The 20,193-nt window shown below is 43.4% G+C and overlaps 2 protein-coding genes and 1 long non-coding RNA gene across 5 annotated transcripts; 1 reads left to right on the forward strand and 2 right to left on the reverse strand.

Moving 5' to 3' along the window:
• Positions 1-10,742: 10,742 nt before the first annotated feature.
• Positions 10,743-13,971, reverse strand: sec22bb (SEC22 homolog B, vesicle trafficking protein b). 2 transcript variants are annotated; one of them, XM_057038290.1, is made up of 6 exons: positions 13,754-13,971; positions 12,941-12,952; positions 12,452-12,561; positions 12,206-12,366; positions 11,965-12,111; positions 10,743-11,849 (listed from the first exon to the last, which is right to left on the reverse strand). In XM_057038290.1, the coding sequence occupies exons 1-6, from the start codon at positions 13,826-13,828 to the stop codon at positions 11,695-11,697; spliced, it is 660 nt and encodes a 219-aa protein (XP_056894270.1). In that variant the 5' UTR covers positions 13,829-13,971; the 3' UTR covers positions 10,743-11,694. The 2 variants fall into 2 exon arrangements, with proteins under 2 accessions (XP_056894270.1, XP_056894271.1); XM_057038291.1 differs by lacking the exon at positions 12,941-12,952.
• A 46-nt stretch (positions 13,972-14,017) lies between these two features.
• On the forward strand, positions 14,018-16,091 carry LOC130528672 (uncharacterized). Its single transcript, XR_008951348.1, has 2 exons — positions 14,018-14,711; positions 14,754-16,091. It is a non-coding gene; the product is annotated as an uncharacterized LOC130528672 (long non-coding RNA).
• On the reverse strand, positions 15,670-20,180 carry npl (N-acetylneuraminate pyruvate lyase (dihydrodipicolinate synthase)). Of its 2 annotated transcripts, none has more exons than XM_057038288.1 (13): positions 19,942-20,180; positions 19,365-19,490; positions 19,100-19,198; positions 18,818-18,891; positions 17,799-17,886; positions 17,643-17,700; positions 17,190-17,265; positions 16,948-17,040; positions 16,690-16,835; positions 16,418-16,464; positions 16,247-16,331; positions 16,144-16,183; positions 15,670-16,055 (listed from the first exon to the last, which is right to left on the reverse strand). In XM_057038288.1, exons 3-13 carry the CDS (start codon positions 19,168-19,170, stop codon positions 15,916-15,918), a joined length of 918 nt encoding a protein of 305 aa, XP_056894268.1. In that variant the 5' UTR covers positions 19,171-19,198; positions 19,365-19,490; positions 19,942-20,180; the 3' UTR covers positions 15,670-15,915. The 2 variants fall into 2 exon arrangements, with proteins under 2 accessions (XP_056894268.1, XP_056894269.1); XM_057038289.1 differs by having other exon boundaries at positions 19,365-19,509.
• Between the last annotated feature and the right edge of the window lie 13 nt (positions 20,181-20,193).

Here is a 20,193-nt window from a genome sequence, read left to right on the forward strand (position 1 = left end):
GGAGCAAATTGATCTCCTCAGGGGTCTGAGGGGACAATACTTTTGTTGCTGGGGCCAATGTCAAGCTCGTGCTCTCCATGTGCCATTAGGTGTCAGCGGCTGGCACCACTACAAATATTTGCCTTTTGTAGATGATAAAGCACCCCTCATCTTTGTTTATTCAACTTATTTTACCAAAACATCCACTAGCATCCCCATTCATACCTGCATTTTGCTCACATGACTAACACTGAACTCCTGTTACCAAGTCACTTTATTCCATAATCAATCTAATAATAATTAAAGCCAGTAATGTAAAATGCATTAATCCCACATGCTGGGCTGTTTTGCTTATGATGTAAGTCCAGATGTGGGCTGTTATGAGACATGGGGTGCAGAAGGGTGTGGAGCTGCCGTGTGATCAGAAAAATCCGATCAGCTCCTCTTTAGCAACCAGACAACAAAAAGGAAAATAATTCATTTACAGGCAGTCTTGGGAAAGATCTGGTCCTTTGTTTCATTCTCAGAAGCATTTTCAACTTCTGTTCCATCTTTAAAAGTGGGGAAAAAGTCAATTTCTTCCGCCCCCCCATCAGGTGCTACATTAGGCCGAACCAAAATGGTTGTTTTGTTGATGTTTTGTTTTTTTCACTGTGCAGGTGGCGAAACCACAAGAAACACTTGTCATAGCCGTTGAGGTTTTAAATCCTGATTTGGAGCTCATCCGTCAGGGCAGCTTTCCCCATCTGTCAATGGATTTTCACCACAGAGTTTGATGCTCAGGGGGCGGAAAGCAATGATTACACAAGGGATATAACGCGAGTATGTGCATGTGATGGTGCGCAGTCCTCATAAACCCTAAAAACACCTTCTCACCCAAGTATCAGAGTCATGGGAAGGGGGGGGGGCTGTCATTCAAGATGTCACCCAGTCTTTATATTCTTAGATTGCAACCAGCGAAAGACACACTTTGCATCGTGTGTGTGGGACATTTCTAAAATTAGCAGTGACAAGAAGTGATTCACTGTTCCTGGTAGCTCACAACTGCTTTTCAAGTATAAACACTTTAATATAATGGAGGCGTGTGTTGTTTAGTGGCGCTGGAGGGTTTGTTGGTATAAATTGTTTTATAGTGTTGTTTTGTCCTGCAAAAAACGATGTTATCTATATTGCACAGCTTGTGCTGGCATCACAGTGACAGCGCCCCCTTCAGGTCAGCATAGCCTCCTGGTACCTTTGGCCGCAATCACGGCCCCGAGTCCACTTGGAAGTGTCCCACTCAGGCCGGACACTGCAGTTTTCCATTTCCATTCCCACTTACAGAAGCTCGAGCTCTGTCAATTTGCTCCGTGGAAAATTCTCAAATGGTTTCAGATCTGGGCTCTGACTTTGTCGCGCAGAGCCGCAGCTTTTGCTGCATCCTTGCAGTCGTTGTCTTGCTGGAAAAGAAATCTGCTCCCAAGTTGTGGTTCTCTTGCAGATTCAGATTACTCTCCCCTACTTGGTGATATTTTCTCCATTCACCTTAACAACCCTTCCAGAACCTGCGGCTGTGAGCTAACGTGCTGTGTTGTGAGTTTGCCAAACAGATCGCTTAGTCTAATTAAGGAAAAAAGCTACATTTTTGTCCACAAAGACCTTCCAGTTGTCTTTGGAGTCCCTCCCATAAAGCTTCAGCTGGAGACCCCAGGAAACAATTCTCTTCCATCTGGTCGTAGGTGTCTCCGTGGCCTCCCTCACTCTTTCTGCCTAGTCACTCAGTTTGTGAGGACAACGTTGTTTTATTTCTTAATGATGATTTTATTGAACTTTTTGGGGCTTTCCACTGAGTCTGAAATCTTTTTGTGGTCATCTTCTGACTTCTTCCTGTTAGGGAACTCAGGAAAAACGCAGGCAGGTGCCACAGAGGGGTACTGAGATGAGGACTACGCAGAACCAGACTGGAGCTGGCGGGGAGACGATCCACTAGTGCTGAGACAACGATCTGATGCTAAATGTCCCGGAGATTTACAGTTATGTACAGTTACAGTTAATGAGGAGGCTGAGCAGGTGGATCGAATGGAACTAGGAATTGCAGCCACACCAACACACCCAAATACAGAGAGACAGACATGAGGAGGGAGGGGGAGGGGCAACAAACACAAGGAGTGCTGGGGTAAATACTTTTATGGACATTGGAGAAACTATAAGCTTTATCCATTTTGTTATCTCAGCTGTTATCTTATTGCATTTGGAGTCGAATCCATTGGGGTCACCGAGTGCCCCATCTGTCTATCAACATTCAACTGATACTACAGCGCAGCCACAGGGTATCAGCCGGGTCCCGTACCATATCTGTGTACCGCACAACTTCTGCTTAACGAAGTGGACTTTATTTAGATTTACTATGACATCAGATCAGAGTCTCAAATCTCCTTGACACAAGCATCATCAAATGTTTGACCACTAGAGCAGTGCCATCAAGATTAGACGCCCAATGGGATCTTATTGACAGAGAAACGCAGAGCGGATAGTGTTTCCAAATATTTAATCACATTAAATCATTTTACGGTGTGAACTTGTGGTTATATGGGCCAAATGTCAACATGGGGACAGATAATGCACATATAAATTAAAGAAGTACACAAATCAGCACTAAATCTGTGTAATCATTGACTCGGCTGGAGATGGGTCCACTTTTGGAAACTGTCAACATGCCTGCACAAGTTGTTTTGATCTGACTTTTGTTGTGAAATATCTATATAAAAGTCCCGAATTGGTGCAAATCGTTGAAATTCACCATCGTTACTGGATAAAAATAAAGAAAGAGCTAAAAATCGAAATGACAGGAATCAGTTTATCTGTGTGTTTTGGGTTTGCAGGTTGACGCAGCAGCAACATTGAGCTTGCTGAAACCAAAGTAGCGTGTCTGAGCGAATGTGCATTATAGCGTTCCGCGGTGGTCAAAGGTGGCGAGTCAGTGAGTGCAAGAGCTGTGTGTGACCGAGCGTCATGTGGATATGGAGACCTTAGTCAAGGGGTCCCTGGTGCAGACAAGAGGAGGGCTGGCAGGGGACAGGTGATGGACGGAAAGGTGTGAGGAGGAGGCGATGTAGCAAAGGGCGGTGTGTGTGAGTGTGTGTAAACACATCCTGTAAAGTGACCCTGGGGCCTTGGCAGGGCCAGGTGGACAGGAATGTGCTGTTGTGTGCGGACGGGATCCTCCCTCGAGTGCCCCTGCCTGCCCGCCGTCACCCCACACTCGCAGGCTATTTATATTGCCGTGTGGGAAAAGAGCAGCAGCGTCTCCTGGTTTCTGCAGGGTTTATACTCCCCTCACATAAACACGTCTATTACGCCACAGCTTCCCAACCCCCCCGTTGTCGTAACATCATGACAAGTGAAGTAACATGGTCCGGTTGGCATGCTACTCTAATTAAAGCTGAATTCCAAGTGGCACAGAACAAATGAAGCTAAAGATACAAGTTAGCTAATAAAGTGAATCTTCTTTAATGGATATTTTCACACCAACGTGAGCCTAAAGCGCAGATCTCCAACTGGGATTACAGTACCTCTGAAATGTCTTCAGTTTTCTGGAAGAACAATGAATTAAACATAACCTAACCTTTCATTAGCTGCATAAAATAAAGATGAGTTCTCCACTCTTAAACTAAAAGCACCTGCATATTCATGGTGACCAGCTTTAACGGTTGATGACCATTTGGACATTGGGTGGTTGGGCAAGGTATCTGAGGTCAACGCCGTGACCCTCTGCCAACTCCCACCACAGGTTATCTCAGCCTGTCATGCATGAGCGGACGTGCATTTAAGTGCAAATGTGCATGCCTCAGTGGTTACACATAAACACACAAAAATACTGACGCGGATGTATGTTGAGGCCCTCTGTCATCCCACCGTGGGCCAGGAGGTCCCAGAGGTGCCATGACGGTGCCGCTGCAGTTACCACGCAGAAAGTGTAATAACACCAGGACATACAGGTGCCATTACGTAATTAATGATTTAATTAGTGCGTTTGGGTGCAGGTTATTGGTGGCCGCTCAACTATTTGAGTTATGTTGCTCTCACACCAGGTGGAAACTGGTTTCTGCTGCATTTATTCCTCTTCCAGTGAAGGTTTTACGTTACAGACAGATTCCTCGGCGTGTTTCCTGTCACACGCTACATGCAAAAAGTCTGACGTGGCTGCACTTGGCGTATCTTCCAGGGTTAATTGTATCATAAATCCACAAGCTGTGAAAAGACAGGCATGGATGGAATTCACACTTGAGCCCTCGCTTTCTCACAGGCGCAACTTAGCATTGTACATCCGAGCGTCAGATATGTCACTATTAATAAAGCCACAGCCTTATCTGCGTGAAAATGTTATCGCACAGATATTGGCTCACAGCTGCCTTCAAGGCATTTTATTCCACGCTGACACGTCCGCATGTGTCTTTTCTTCTTCCCTTTTTCACTTTCTTTCACATGTCTGTTTTTTTCTGTGGAGGGGGGGCACTGCCATGCACTGAAAAGGGCCGTTGTAGCGTCTAACATGAGATGCTGCTGGAGATTTTTCACCTTAGTGCATTTCTGTTATTTTTTTATGAGTTTAATTGTCAGACAGACACGATATTTCCAATGGAAGGTGGTCGTGGGGGTTGGGGGGGTCATCGTTTGTCTGCGATGATAAAGGACATACAGGCTGTGCAGGCGGTGCAGGTCCAGGCCTGTTGAAAAAATGCTCCATAATAACCCCCTGTGAGAAGTTCCCAGTTCCCAGGACCTGGTGTGTACGTTTGGAGGGCAATAACTCATCAGCTCCCCTGACTTCCTCTTTCGGCCTCGCTCCTTTTATGACCCTCCACTCTGCCATACAGCTGCTGTCTACGCAGCCTCGCTTCGCTCCCATTGGGTGGAATGGAGGAGCGAGGTAGGAGGAGGAAAGAGGGATGAAGATGGAGACAACTCCCCATTGTTGTGATGCTCCACTTTAGCTTTGAGACTAAGTCTGGGACTAAAATTGGCCCACAGAGGAACCGACAAGCTTAAAATGATGGATTTGTCACTGTGGCCTCACAAAGACTACAATATTTTCATAGTATTTGACTAAATAAAAGTTATACATTTATATTCTTTGAGTTTGGTATTTTGCCATAAATGTGTTGTACCTTGTTTTTTTAGATCTAAATGTAGGATTAAAATATTTTGTTCCCGTTTTGATCTCTCCTATTTTATCTCCTCTACTATTCACCTTCCTCACTAACCAGATCACTGCAGTGAAATTCTCTGTGGCTTTGTTAGCTGTACAGAGGTGATGCACAAATTGGAGCCTCAAAGGTCACGATTTAACCAGGTTCTGATCTACCAGGTAGACAACTACTTCATCTGGGTTCCCACTTCCCTTGGCGGGAGGACAGAACACCCAGCTGGGTTGTCGGCCTTGAGGTCTGGCTTTCAAAGTTCCTGCTTTAGAGCGAAGACACCACATCACCTATGTATTTATGAAGATCTGTGTTTGCGTTATAGTGCAGTTCTGAACGATGACATGTTATTGTTTAGAGGCCATCCTGGACTCCAGAACAGTCACCATCTCCTGACCAACAGTCAGAAAGACACGCAGCGACGCTCTTTAAGCGTGAATGACATGCCCTCACCAGTGTCTGAATAGCAGCCAAAGGTCAAGGTTATGTCTCAATGTCTCTTTAAGAGTGCACATGAGTCAGGAGCACTGGGGTGTGGGTGGATGGGCTTGTGGCTGACTCTCTCTTTGACAGGAAATCTAATCAAGATAGGGTAATATGAGCTAGCAGCAGTGTGTAGAAGTGTAGAAACAGAACCTTTCTGCCCGTCTCTATGAGAGCAAATCTGTGTGTGTTTAGTACATGCGCTGCATATGTGACCCCCTGATCACAAGAAGTATTTTAATCCAATCAGCTTCGTTTTCACATGACTGTCACACACTTGCAGCTGCCATGGTAACCTGCAGAGGAAGGAGCGAAGGGGTGAGAGAGGTGCGTTGTCTTTGTTTTAATCGCTGTGACATTAACACACAGTCGCACATGCACAGATACTTCAGTGCTTCAGTTTCTCTTCCTCGTTTCACACTTGAAAATGTATATCTGCAGGTACAGAAAAAGCACGCTACTGTGATATCTAGTGGCATGTGGGCTTTGGTCACAGGAAATTCTTTTTTCTCTTGTGCAAATCAGCAAATGGCATGAGCTCAAGCATACGGAAACTATGACCTGAGTTCTGTAAAGCAGAGATGTTAGTTCCTTAGTTAAATCTGATTACCCAAACACTAGCAGCCCTGCAAAACCAGTCTCCCAGCCTAGACATCCAAATGGAGTTATATGCAGACGATGTCAGCACCCAGGCCATTATGCTAGAGGCTGTGAGAATGAACGTGTTCGTCCTCGCCACACTTCCAATGTCAGTAACACCCAGGTAACACCAACCAGCCCTCCATTGATGGAAAACTAGCTCCCCCTAATGTGCAGAGCCGGACATTAGGTGGGGTGCAGTGAGCGACGTTGCATTGAAGGAACGCTTGATTGCTCCTTCTCCCCAGATAGTCGTTAGGTTGGCGGGGGTGAGTGTCACATGTATTCTTGACACAGGGTCCATGGTTTTTAGCATTTCAGAGAGCTTCTTCCAGCAGAACTTCCAGGATCAGTTACGGTCCTGTCACTGGTTAGAGCTGAGAGCCGCTATTGGGTTGGAAATCCCATATCTGGGTTATTTAGAACCAGATGTTGAGGTGCTTGGATGTGTAATTCCTAGGCATGGTGTACTGGTGGTTCATGACCCACCCGGAGAGAGTAACCCCCTTCCTAAAGTGCCAGGTATCTTGGGGCCTGTATGAAGGCCTGTTACCAGGAGGTCATCCGCCAGAATGTGCCTAATTTGATTGACCTTTCTGCAGTGGTGGAATCATCTGGGCCATGGCTGCCAGATTTTCAGTTCTGTCATTGGGCCGACATCACTCCACCCCAATACGCTGGTCTAGCTAGGTTGAGGGTAGAAAGCAGGTTCGATTTCCAGCGGGTTCTATTGAGATTGGAGCTGCCACTTGTTTGGCTGCGGTTGGTGACTCTGGTTCCCTTTTGGTTGAGTCACGGACTCCCAAATATTGTTTGCCCGCTGGCCCGCTTCAAAAAGAGGTGCAGTACCTGGGAGGCCTTATCTCTTCAGAAGGGTCTGTAAGTTCTCTGCTGTGGCTGATTGGCTACATCCCACCACTGTCACCGAGTTGAGGTAATTCCTTGAAGGCTTCGCCAACCTGGCTGCACAACTGCTGCACAAACTTGTTGCTGAGCTAGCCGGGAGCAGGATACACAGAGGACGGAGCCCACTGTGTGGAGAAGCGTGGTCCGCGGACTGAGAAAGGAGCTTCACGCAATTAAAGTCTCACCTCGTGAGTGCACCGACCTTGGCATTTGCTAATTTCTCACTGCCCTTTTAATTAGAACTTGATGCCAGCCACAGTGGGAGCTGTTCTGTCACAGGAACAGGAGGGAGAAGTGAGGCCTTTTACCTATGCCAGCTGCAGTTTTCACCCAGCTGAGAAAAACTATAGCTCCGTGAATTTCCTTACCATAAAATGGGCGACGGTGGAGAAGTTTAAGGAGTATTTGTGGGGTCACCAATGCACTTTCTAGCTTTCAGTTACAGTGTCCGTTACCAGCCAGGCCGCATTAACATGGATGCTGCCGACCTCTCCAGGCAGCCTGCCCCTGGGTCCCAGTCCAGGGGTCCGCCAGAGAGCATCAGCACACGGGTGTGGAGGCAGCTGTCATTGCCCTCCCATCATGGTCTCCTGTTGACCTCTAGGCACTCCAAGAAGGCGATGCAGCGATTGGAGCTTTCCAACACCTCTGGAGTGACAAGCGGGTGCCGAGTCGGGCCAGAAGGAGCATTTAAGCCCCCAGGTGCGTGGCTTGATAAGCCAGTGGGACTGTATAGTGCAGAGGGATGGCTTGCTATTTTGCCAGCTCCTTCACCCTGACATTGGGGAGAAGATCCTACAGCTTCTCCTGGCAGAATGTTTAAAGCTTCATCAAAACCATGAGCAGCAGGGTGTGGAACGGACTTCTGTGATGTTGAGGCAGCGGTGCTACTGGCCAAGGATGATCCAGGATATCACGGACTGGTGTCAACTGTGTGAGCGTTATATCTCGGCAAAGAACAGGCCCGTGCGCCTTCAGATTCTCACTAATGACACCACTTTCCTGGAACCAGTCCAGGATGGGTGAGAACTTGTCATGGTGATTACTGATGTCTTTTCAAAATTCACCCAGGCTGTGCCAACTTGAGACCAGAAGGCTTCTACTGTGGCTGAGGTACTGGTAAGAGTGGTTGTATCGCTATGGTGTTCTGTTATTGTGCCCCTCCACTCTGACCAAGGGAGAGGTTTCGACCATGGCACTAGGTGGGCGCTATAAGATCCAGGATGTGTGGAGGCCAATAATTTATCAGGTGATAAAAGCACCAGCATCAGGTGGAGTGGTCTACTCAATTGCTCCAGTGCCTGATTAGGCCCAAACAATGTTGAAGTGGGTTTTGATCTGGCCCCTTGGAGGTCCTGAAGAGAAGGCACAGGATTCCTCAGACAACAGGTCTGAGGTGAGTGAAGATGAGGGACTGTGGGTGGTTCTGAGGGGACCCAATCTGAGGGGGGATCCAATCACGTGGATGTGGTTGTCTGCAGCACGGGGCCCGGCAGGGTACAGTTCTCTCTCCCTTCCTCTTCACTCTCTACACATCGGATTTCAGCCACAACTCGGACAGCTGCCACCTCCAGAAGTTCTCAGACGATACAGCCATCGTTGGACGTGTGTCTGAGGGGAAGGAACTGGAGTACAGGGAGGTCATCACCAACTTTGGTGTGAACTGAACCATCTGCGCATCAACACCAGCAAGACAAAGGAGGTGGTGATCGACTTCAGTAGGAAGGCTTCTCACACTGCACTCGTGAACATCCAGGGTTTGGACATTGAGATCGTGGAGGAGTACAAATACCTGGGTGTTCATCTCAACAATAAACTGGACTGGACTCATAACACAGACGCCCTGTACAAGAAGGGCCAAAGTCGTCTTCATCTGCTGAGGAGACTGAGGTCCTTTGGAGTGTGCAGGTCACTGCTTAGGTGATCTTCTACGCTGTGGTCTGCTGGAGCTGTGGAAGGTCAGAGAGGGACAGGAAGAGACTCAACAAGCTGGTCAGAAGGGCTGGCTCAGTCCTGGACTGTTCTCTGGACTCCATCGACGAGTTGAGTGAGAGGAGGATGTTGGCCAAGCTGACATCAATTATGGACACCCCTTCTCACCCCCTACACGAGACTGTGGGGGCCTTAAGCAGCTCCTTCAGCAGCAGACTGTTACACCCAGGGCGTAAAAGGGAACGTTACCACAGGTCATTTATCCCAACTGCCGTCAGATTGTTGAACATGCACAACTCTTAATGTAGCACCAATAACCCAGGGTTGGAGTATTTGCACTAACTAATCACCCTACCTCTGGAAGGTCTTATTTGCACATCTTATTTGCACCTTCATTTTTCTTCACACTGTCTGACACTCCTTCTGTACATAATTTTAATTTCTGTATATACTGTACAATGTACATAGCAATGTACATAATATAAGTCTTTTTCTTTTAATTTTTTTTTCTTGTACTTTTCTGTACCGCTGTAACATGCAATTTCCCCGATGTAGGATCAATAAAGTTTTTTATCCTTATCCTTATCCTTAGTTGGTAAGTGGCAGCTCTGTTTAACTTACTTGGATATCCTTTTTAGCATTTTGAGCAGTGCTGGTTGTGTTAAGCCAGATCGTGACCTGCTGGGTTTTAAATGGAGGAAGGTTAGCACAGCAGTGGTGCAGAGGTCCTATTCAACTTCTGTACCTTGTTTTGTGGTTTGGGTTTTAGCTTTGTGTGTAGTTATTTTGCTGGATTTCTGTTTTGTGTTATTAGTCTTTAAAGTTGTAGTGACCTCTGCCACAGCTAGTTGGCAAAGTTCCCCTTTCTACCCAGTTGCACCCCTGAAGGGCTGTTGTGATGGCTGGACTAGACATCCTGTTTTTATTTTGAACCATAATGACTGTTCATATTAAGCATATGGAACTATTTTATCAATTGTTAATTAAAATGTAATTCACTGTGCATTGTGCCTTTATTCATTTGTGCATGTGCCTGTGCTTGGTTGGTCTTTGTTAATTTTTTAGGTGAAAGACCTGAGGTGGCATTGTGGGCATTAGTTTTGTTCGATCTGCCACCTGCAGCTCCACACAAACTCTACCTGCATCAGTAGCAAAGGTGATTGTGTGCCAAAGATCCCAAGTTAGGCCAAAAACACCACTCACCAACTTCCCTTGAGAGGTGAAAAGGTTAACCTGTGCCATGTGGTTTTGCTCTCTGGCACGCTACTCGCGGCTCTTTCTCAGTTCTTTTCTGACATTTCCTGTTCGAACTGCCACTCTGCAGACTGCAAGTGCATGCAGAAGATGGCCTCTCCCCGCTGAAAGCTAGTTTTACAGACATGCAGAGCCTCTGGAAACCTTTCCAACAATTTAGTAGAGCTCCGTCAGCAGGGGTGACGGCCGGAATCTGATGGTCACCGTTCACTGCATCAGCGGGGAAAGCATTCCTCCTGCTGGCCAGAGGTGGGAGCAGCATTCCTGAGGCATGATACTATCATGTCTCATGTTTGCTGCTCCCACAGGCAGACAGATAGATAGAATGCTGTGTGAGAGTCAAAACGTTGCAATCAAATGGCGCACCCATCTTTTGTGTTTTCTTTATTTTTACAGAGTGGTGCAGGTCCACACTGTCACAAAAAAGCATGTGGACACAGTTGGTGAAGAACGGATCAGGTACTGTACAAAAACAGCGTGGAAAGGTGGGATTTTTGAATTTTGGTTATTTGGTGTTCATAAACTATGTACATTTATGCTGTAAAAACAGGGAAAATGTCTCACTCTACAGTTGAAATGTATTTAATTGTATGTTCAGGGTTTATATCTAACATTGTAGCCATATCAGACTGTCATCTTTCTTTGACGTTTTGAAAGTTGTAACTTTGAATTAGAGACCTCTCCATGTTGAACAAACCTCTGCACCTTGGCAAGTATAAAATGATCCCCTCTCCTTAAAAACCTTTGTACAGATCCTCAATAGGCTCACTGATATCCCTCCAAAGACTTCTGCTAATTCAAATGTAGCATTTGGAAAGCTTCCATTGATGTTCTTTATATTTTAACAATTTTCTTTATTCTAGCTAATTGTGGCACCTACTGTATATTGTCGTCATTAATTAGGCCACCACAGCTGAAGTGGCCAAATACAGACGCCCACTGGATCAAAAAATTCAAGGTTTTTCTTCTTGTTTTCCTCCCTATTATTAGACATTACAGGGAATTAAATGAGACCTGTTTCCATACAGTGAAGGTTTGGGAACAAATAAAAGAGGACCTTCTCTCTCCCCGTCACATGCTTCAAAACCAATCAATCACTTTCAAAAACAGCAGCCAACCCTTAAAATAAAAATATGCATTGTGACATTTATATTTAGATCACGCATCCACACACAGGAAAGAAGATGGGCGGCGGCGCATCTGCAAAGTCTTAAGAGCAGAGATCCTTTTTTTATGGTTGAGGATTAAACTTCGTAGCGTCTTCAGACTCGGTTCAGCTGACTCTCCATTTTGATACCTCCCTTGCCTCCAATTTGCCCCTTCAGAGCCACCAGAAGCGAACGTAGACAATTAGCATGATGAAAAAGACACCCCCGGCTGCCAGCTTAGCGTAGGTGGAGCGGGTGTTCAGATACTTGGCGTCGCTCCTGTACTTCTTTGATAAGCTGGACAGGTTGCTGGCCTTGGAGTCTAGAGCTGCAGGGCAGAGAGGAGACGTTGGTGGATCCAGAAATGAAAACAATGGAGGACATGTAAACGTGAACAGGATGTGAGGAGGGTCACATTCACAGCTCTGAGCATTTGGACATACCAGACAGGGCCTCCCCTCTCTGCAGCACCTCCTCTATATTGGCCACCATGATCCTCTGGACGTCCTGCAGCTCTGTGTTGATGCTGCCCAGATTCCTTCTTGCTCGGCTGTCAATGTACGACTTCTTGGTTTTCTGGATGTAGGTGTCTGGGGAGGGAGCAGCATCAAACCGAGGTTCATCACAAAGAAATGACAAGATAATTATTCCATTCCATAGTTGATTATAGTCTCATGTTCTCACCAAATTCAATGAAGGAATACGGCCGGGAGACAATGGGGACCCTCTTTCCATGCTGCTCATGAAACTCCGCTTGCAGGTCCTCTAAATAAGCGAAGGCCAGCTTCTTGGGGAAGCTGCCTTCACACAATACCAGGTAGCACACACCTTTCTCTATCAAATAGCTGCAGGGAACAAACAGCAGAAATAATGATCTGATCCACATGTGTGCTGCTCACAAACATCCTGAGTTATTGGTTTCATACTCACTGAAATGCCATTGAACCGGCCTCTAAAGTGCAACGTGTTGGGCTCTGCTCGTTGAGCTTCCTGAAAAGCTGCTTAGCTTGACTCTGATACTGCTGGAGGTCTCGGCCCAACTAAAGCAAGATAGAAACGAGCAAAAGTTGGCCCGAGACTTGATCAAAACCCTTACTGAATGGAGAACATGACAGTTCTAAAGTTGAACTTTAGAAGTGAGACGTGAGAGAAGCAAACATGCCATTTATTTACTGCTAAAATATGACATTAGTTGCTTGGCTGTTCTACCAAGCAGCCAAACCTTCGTGCCCCTGGACTATAAAAAGGTTCACCACAGATATAATAGTGATGCTGCATCTGAGAGCAAACTGAATTAGCCTAGACTCATGGGCTGCATTTGATGCTGCATCGTTTCTTGGCTGTTTTAGTTCTTCTTGTTTTTTTAAAAACAAGACAGATAAATGTATATAAAAAAAAAAGAGCAGAGACACAACAAACCTTTTCACTTCCCTTTTGGCAGCAAAGAACAGAGTGAGGGAAAGACATGAGACATCATGTTAAAATGTAATTATTTTTTGTGAGCAATTTGTTTTCAGTCAATTTTTAAAAAGAAAATCATGTGGATATCATACTAGTCTAAAATGTTTTATACTGTTTCACACTTACTAATAAATACTTTAAGAACAAATATTTAAGCAGCTATCAACAGAACATCATTAGATGCAAACCACGATGGTGGATTTAAGGTAAACTAATTAATTTATTTATTATTTAAAACATAAACCTAAGTCACTTTCACTTTTTATTGCCTTAACGTTTGACATTTGGAAACTAAGCAAGCCAGCGCCATCTAGTGAGAAGAACTCTGTAATAGAAAAACCCTTTAATGAATAGCAAACATCTACTAGGGGGTTAAAATGCATTATCTCCTTATACATTATTACCACAAAAATATGCGCTTTATTTTCAAATATTTGCAAACCAGCAGCCCTAAATATTGAGATCAAAGCATGGACATCCTGTTAGTGTGTGGACTATACATGTAGAGGTATGAAGAGTTCAATTTAAATTTGAATCAGCATTAGAATCGCTGGAAACCTGTGCTGACAGGATATGGTCATCGTCGGCCTCGGCGCTCTTTCAGAACTCCTTTGGCTTATGGGTACAGGTGTGAATGGTTTCACTATTGTTTAGGTGGCAGAAAGTCAGTTGCATTCAACGTTTAAAACTGTACATATGCTCGTAGTGATATCAATGAGACAGCTAAAGACTCCATTGGAAAACCAGCTGTTTTTTTTTTTTTTTTTTTACCTGTTCGTCCTCCTGCATTGAAGCGGCTAAAGGCAGCCCGTCCGCCAGACGAGCAATCATCGTCAACAGCACCATCTCTCCGCAATGTCTGGGCTTTTGTTCGAGTCTCCAAACTGCTGTAGGTAAGTTGTGCGTGTGTATGACAGGCTGTAAAGTGACAACACAACAGGGCTGATGCGCTGAGCTGGCCGGAAACGCCGGAGCTTTGCGTGTCACAGTCAAATGATTCCGTCGTTTGAACGTACAGTTCCGTATACGCGTAGAAAACCTAATACGTAATCACCTTTTAAAAATGCATTATTTACATTTTGAAATGTCAATCATAATTTTAAATTGTTAACAAAAAACAAAGACTTTTTTATGTGCTCATAAAATGAACAACGTCTCACAGCTCGTGAACAAAAGATATATTTTTAGCAGGTTTGAATCTAAAATGAAATGTTTTTTTCTCTGCATCTATCATTAATGTTGGGAATACTTTTACTTAATGTTTTTTAAATACAGTACTGTAAAACATTTGTCCAAAATTTCCTTCACTCGTGATTATAAAACCCAGCTTGCTAAGACACTGTAGTTTTAAATGATTACACCTAATGACGCCAGAGTTGCTCAAGAAGCCTGAGGTCCTGTAGGCGACAGCGTGGAGCAAACGGAGATGAGTCAGAGACACGCAATCTCTGTGAGTGAGTTTCTACAACTTGTGTGGTATATTGTGTGCAACGGGGGCAGCATTGTTCACTTTGAAAAATCGTAATCAATCAACCAACTAATCAATCAATCTTTATTTATATAGCGTCTGTTACAATCAAAATCGTTTCTAGGCACTTTGCAGAATCCCAGGGCCTGACCCCCAACAAGTAACAGTGGCAGGAAAAACTCCCCTTTAAAAGGAAGAAACCTTGAGTAGGACCAGGCTCATATAGAGGGACCCTCCTCTGGGGGGGGGGGGGGGGGGATGGTTAGGGGGGGGGGGGGGGGGGGGTTGGGGGGGTGCAGGTAGTGGAGAGAATAGGTAGAGATCAGGGAAATACAATACAATACAATACACCCAACAAGGAAATTTTGGCTTCTGTAAAAATGGTCAGTTTACACAAAATGCATCCACTCTTCCCTTTTTCACATTTTAGTGTTCCTGTTGAAGACACATGTAGAAAGAAAGCAAGGAAACTCTAACCAGGAATGCTGATGTAGAAAAAAACTGCAAAACATAGATGATGTTTACAGTGTCACACAGTCTAATCTGTTAACATTCAGATATCTGAAAATGTTTTACATCAGGACAATAATGGTGCGACATGCAGAACGATGGCGAAAATAATTTGTATATAAACTCTTGGGTTTATTTTCTGAGCCCCTGCTGTGATGAGACACCTGCAGCTGGAGACCCTCCCCACCTCCTCTGTAAGGTCAAACATGTCAGGCCAACCGAAGATAGTGGCAGTTGTGTCTGTTACAGAAAACAATGTTAAACTTGGGGAGTACACGTATAATCGCTAACAGGATGTGCCAGCCACCCCAAGGGCATTAACTGAATCTCTCTGTTTTCGCTTTCACAGCTGGAGAAAACTGTCCTGAATACTTGTTAGAACTTGTTCAGACAACATCATGGAGGACTTTCATATACTGTAGTGAATGTAATTTGCAATAAACACAACGGACAATTTTCCTTTCTGCACAGATAAGAAAAAACAGGGAAGAGAGAAAAAAGATGTACAAAAACTTGTTCCTCATTTTGAATTTAGTTATCTGCCCTGACAATGACAAGTCAAGGGATGTTCATTACAAAATACATAGTGACCTTTCGCATAGAACAAAACTGGATTCAGAAACATTTGTTGTATATACTTGTGTAAAATCTGTCAAACAAAATTCATATAAACATCTATTTTAACTTACATCAGAGTAGGTTTAAAAACAAGTTAAAAAATTATTTTCACAATACAAATTAGTATAAAAATGTAGAAAGGTTTTACTTTTACTAGAATCAACAGCAAAATCAAAGTTAGTTGCATTAGTTAATTGCATTATGCGCCATATTATGCCCAATAGATTGTATTAGTAGCCCTCTACGTGATGACAAAACCAGCAAAACCAACATTTATTTGAAAATACAGGAGCACCAGGTGTCGGCCTTTGGGTAATAATTCAGGGTAATTCAGGGTTTAAAGGAAAATGGTCTGATATTTGTGTGCAATTTCCTTAGCATGAGGATGAGGACACGGCCTCACGGGGAGCCGAGGGGGTCCTAAAGATAAACCCGAGACTTCAATCATCAGCTGCTTGTTCACTCCCAGATCAAAGCCTGCAGAGAACAATAAACCATTCTAAAATCCAACAATACGCATCTAGATTTGTTTCTGCACATTTTACGTATTTAGGTGTTTCCTCACCGAGTTTGATAGCATAACTGAGCAGCTCCTGCAGCTGAAACTACAGAAGAAACCATCAGAAACCAACAGATAGCAGAGAGAAGAATAGTGAGGCAGGAAGTACCTGTATTGATCTTGCTTGGATAAGATCACCCCTGTTAAAGGCTGAAATCAGGTTGTTGATATGACAGCCCAAGTAGTTATATGTGCTGTGGACAGAAGAAAAAATATAGAATGATTGTGTTTGACATGAGGTGACAAAAGTTTGATTTAGAGTCAGGATTCATATTCTGACCTGCCAACAGCTCCATGGGCTCCCAGGACAAGACCTGCAAGCAGTTGCTTAGGGAAAAGAAGTGAAATTTCTATGAATGAAGAAATTTTATTATACAAACACTAGTTCAAGTTATATACAGCTGATATAAGAAACACTTGGTGGTTGGTTGGTTGGAATTCTGGCTTCCACCTGTCCTCTGCTGACAGTTTAAGGCCTTTTATCAGCTGTCACATCGCATCAAAGCATAACAGAACAAGCATCACAGAACAAAAAAAAGAGGAAAAACTTACTTCATCCACACCGTAGAGAAGCGACCAGTGAGGCGGACTGCAGCTGACACACTGGCCAAAGTCCAACAGGTCGCTGCCACTGAACTTCACACCGCTGAAGGACGGAATGAGTTTCTCAATGTTTTGCAGCACTTCTCTGGCCGGGACTGGTGGGGGACAAGTGTTAACGCCATCATGGTGGTATCACCGCTAGATATTGTCTTCAGAGATGAGATTGAACATGGCTGCAAAATGGAACCAAAATTAAGTGAGAGCTACCTTTGACGCCAGTAACGGCAGGGAGATGATAATAGTAGAAGGGCAGAGTTGGAGCCACTGCAGCTATTTCTTGGAGAAACGTCTGCAACACTTCTAGAGAAGGAAGAAAAGAAATGTGGGGGGGAAATGGAAAGACTGACATCTGCATAACAGTGGAGGTGGAAGTGTGAAAGCATGGACTCCCAGTATGAATGATGTTTCTATTGAAGGCACGAAACAGAAAGCTTTCCCATGATTCATACCTGCAGTAGAGGGTTTGAAGAAGGAAGGTGCGATGACTGCTATCCCACTCGCTCCAATATGTGCTGCATGGCGAGCCTGGAAGGAGAAATGTTATCAGGAACAGAAACACCCAACCATTCTTTTTATTCAGCGGTGACAACATTGTCACCTCAACTCATGCATTCATTGCGAAATCAATTTATTCCTGTAATTTTAGGAGGAAAAACAACACTGATGCATATGGATATAAAGATCAAAGACAGGATGAGTCCAACAGACGCACTTCAAGTTATATTCAAGAAAAACTGCCTAATTAAAAAGTTGTTTTGTAAGAGATTGACGCACCTGGTTTCAGATTTAATTTTTTTTTTTTACTTCCTACTATGTGCGCAATGTAGCTGCGTAATCATAGTAAAGAAGGCGTTGCTGTGATGGGATATGTTACAGATAGAGGAAATGAAATTATGACTTACCAATTCTTGGGAATCTTTAAGACTCATGCAGCCCACGTGTACAATCACCTGGTCCATTCTGCAGAAACAAGCCCCGACATGCACACATTTAAAGCAGTTTTCTTGCTATAAAAATCTTAATATGTGGAGAAATCTTGACGTTGCAATGTAACTCACTTGCCCCTGGCTTTTAGACACCATTCATTTGCCAAGCTCTTCCTCTCTGCAACGCTGAGAGACACACTTTCTCCAGTGGTGCCATTTACTAAAAGCAAGTAAGTTGTGGTTTTTATTATAGTCTCTTATAGAGAACTACATGTACTGTAGGATACACAGACATAAAAATGTCATTTATGACATTTTTAGCCCATTTGGTATTCAAATAGACCACCCATACAGGGGTGCAACTGAGTAGGACAATCACATGGAAAGAATTAATGAGCACTAATGGTGAAAATGACAGCGAGCAATGAGAAAATTGAATGTATCATGTTGGAAGCATTATTTTATGTGTCAAACAGAAACTTGCTGAAACTTGATTTAATCACTTCACAACTAGGACATAATGGCCTTGCTCAGCTTAAAAACAACAGTCTGAATAAAAATAAACTTGGAGACAAGATAAAGAGGCCCTATTTTGCCAGACAAAATTTCAGTAGGATTGACAAGACAACAAAATCTTTTGTTATATATTAGTAGTTATGCAATCTTTTTTCCATTATTCAAAATGTGGGGTTACAAAGAGAAACACACTCTTTTTTATCCTTTTGTATTTTAACACACACAAGCGTATGTCATTTTTTGCAGCCCTTTGTCCTGTTTGTTTGTTGAAACAAAGCATTCGATTACAAGTCGTGATCCTTAGTGGCAGTTGTTCATGTAATGTAATCTAAAATAATGAATTTACAGTTGTCAGGAAAAAACTATACGAAAATAGATATAATGCTGAATCATCAGGAAATTCAAAATATTTTAAAGGAGTTTTCATTACAAGGTCTAGAGATCAGTAACAACAGTGTATGTAGTGGTAATAATGCATGTTAAACCCCCACCAAGAGCGCTACTGTTGTTAAAATACAGGAAAGACTACTACCGGTAATTATCTACATGTTTCATTCATGCAATCCAGGCCTGATTGAGAAACACAAATGTCAAAGGAGAAATCCAAAATACATAGAAAAACCCCCAAAACCTACCAAATATATTTTTTATCCCTTGCTTCTCTATCAAGTAGTCAATATATGGTCCAATTTCCATCAGGTTGATTTCACTGTTTTGGGATATTGTGAAAATGCGCCAACACAGTTAGAGGAAAAGGCAAGCTGGACACAATATACAAATACAGAAGAGTCAAACTCATTCATTAACCTTTTGAAGTGGGATTAAATGTACACATAAACACTAAAAATCCAATCCAATCTGTATTTACTACAGAACACTGGGAGGAAACAGATAATGGGCAAACGAAGACTACTCACCCTTGTGAGGTTAATGGCGTGAATGTGGCTGCAACCAGTCCTGTCAGTTTATTATCGTCAACAGGAGCCATGACTGACACGATTCTTATATAATCTGACCTATACACATGACAATTGAATAAAAATTATTTCCACGTCAAACGATCTTGTTAAAAGCCAGCAATAAATACTGCACAATGCAGCAATAAGACAGTTACTATTGTTTAGCGTGCATGTAAATCAGACATAGCGAATATCTTTAATTAAAATTTCATGCTCGACTTACCCAACAGCGTGTCTTTGTTTGCGTTTATACGGAACAGTAGTTTACTCTGGGAAGTAAGTCACCGGTTTTGACTTGTCTTCTAAGATGCTGATCAGGGATTTGTTGACGCAACCGTCATGTGGAGCTCTTTGAGCATCAAGTGACGCTACAAGGCATTATGGGAAATGTAGTTGATATGTGAAGAGCACGAAGATAAGCAAAAATAAATTTGGTGTTTTCATAGTTATACTGTATATCTTTAAGATGTACTGGTAGTATGTTTTATTGGCGGTGACTCTGTCCCTCAGAGTTTTCATACATTTAAAGAAAAAAAAGATTTTCCATGACAGTGTATGCTATTTTAGCGCTACTCGGATATTCTTTATAGATGAAAAACCCTTAAGTTTAAACAGGGTCCTACACAAGGAAATAAAACATGCCTTTATAGGATTAAACACGATACGTGTGACATGGGATACAGTTCTTTTATACGGTAATAATTACAGCAATTATAAACGTTTAATCATAAACGTCTTAAGAGTGCCACGTTACTGTTAACAACGCAGGCCGGGATATATCAATTTAAATTTTTTCTTACCTTTATTGGTAGAAGTGAAAGCAGCACTTGAGTGTATGCGTGTGTAATTCTTACGGAAAAAATATCCCCCCATTATAGACTAACAGGTTCCACCCCCTCTATTTAAACGGTTATCTTCAAGTTACGGTGGTATAAATTATAAAGTACTATCATGACCTTATTATCTGACTTTATTCTGCTAAGTAACGTTCAGAAACAGACGCATGATGTTCATCATGCGAAAATGACGCCTGATTGTTTTTGCCGAGGGTA

The sequence above is a fragment of the Takifugu flavidus genome, chromosome 7, assembly GCF_003711565.1.
Source record: "Takifugu flavidus isolate HTHZ2018 chromosome 7, ASM371156v2, whole genome shotgun sequence".
Taxonomy (NCBI): Eukaryota; Metazoa; Chordata; class Actinopteri; order Tetraodontiformes; family Tetraodontidae; genus Takifugu; species Takifugu flavidus.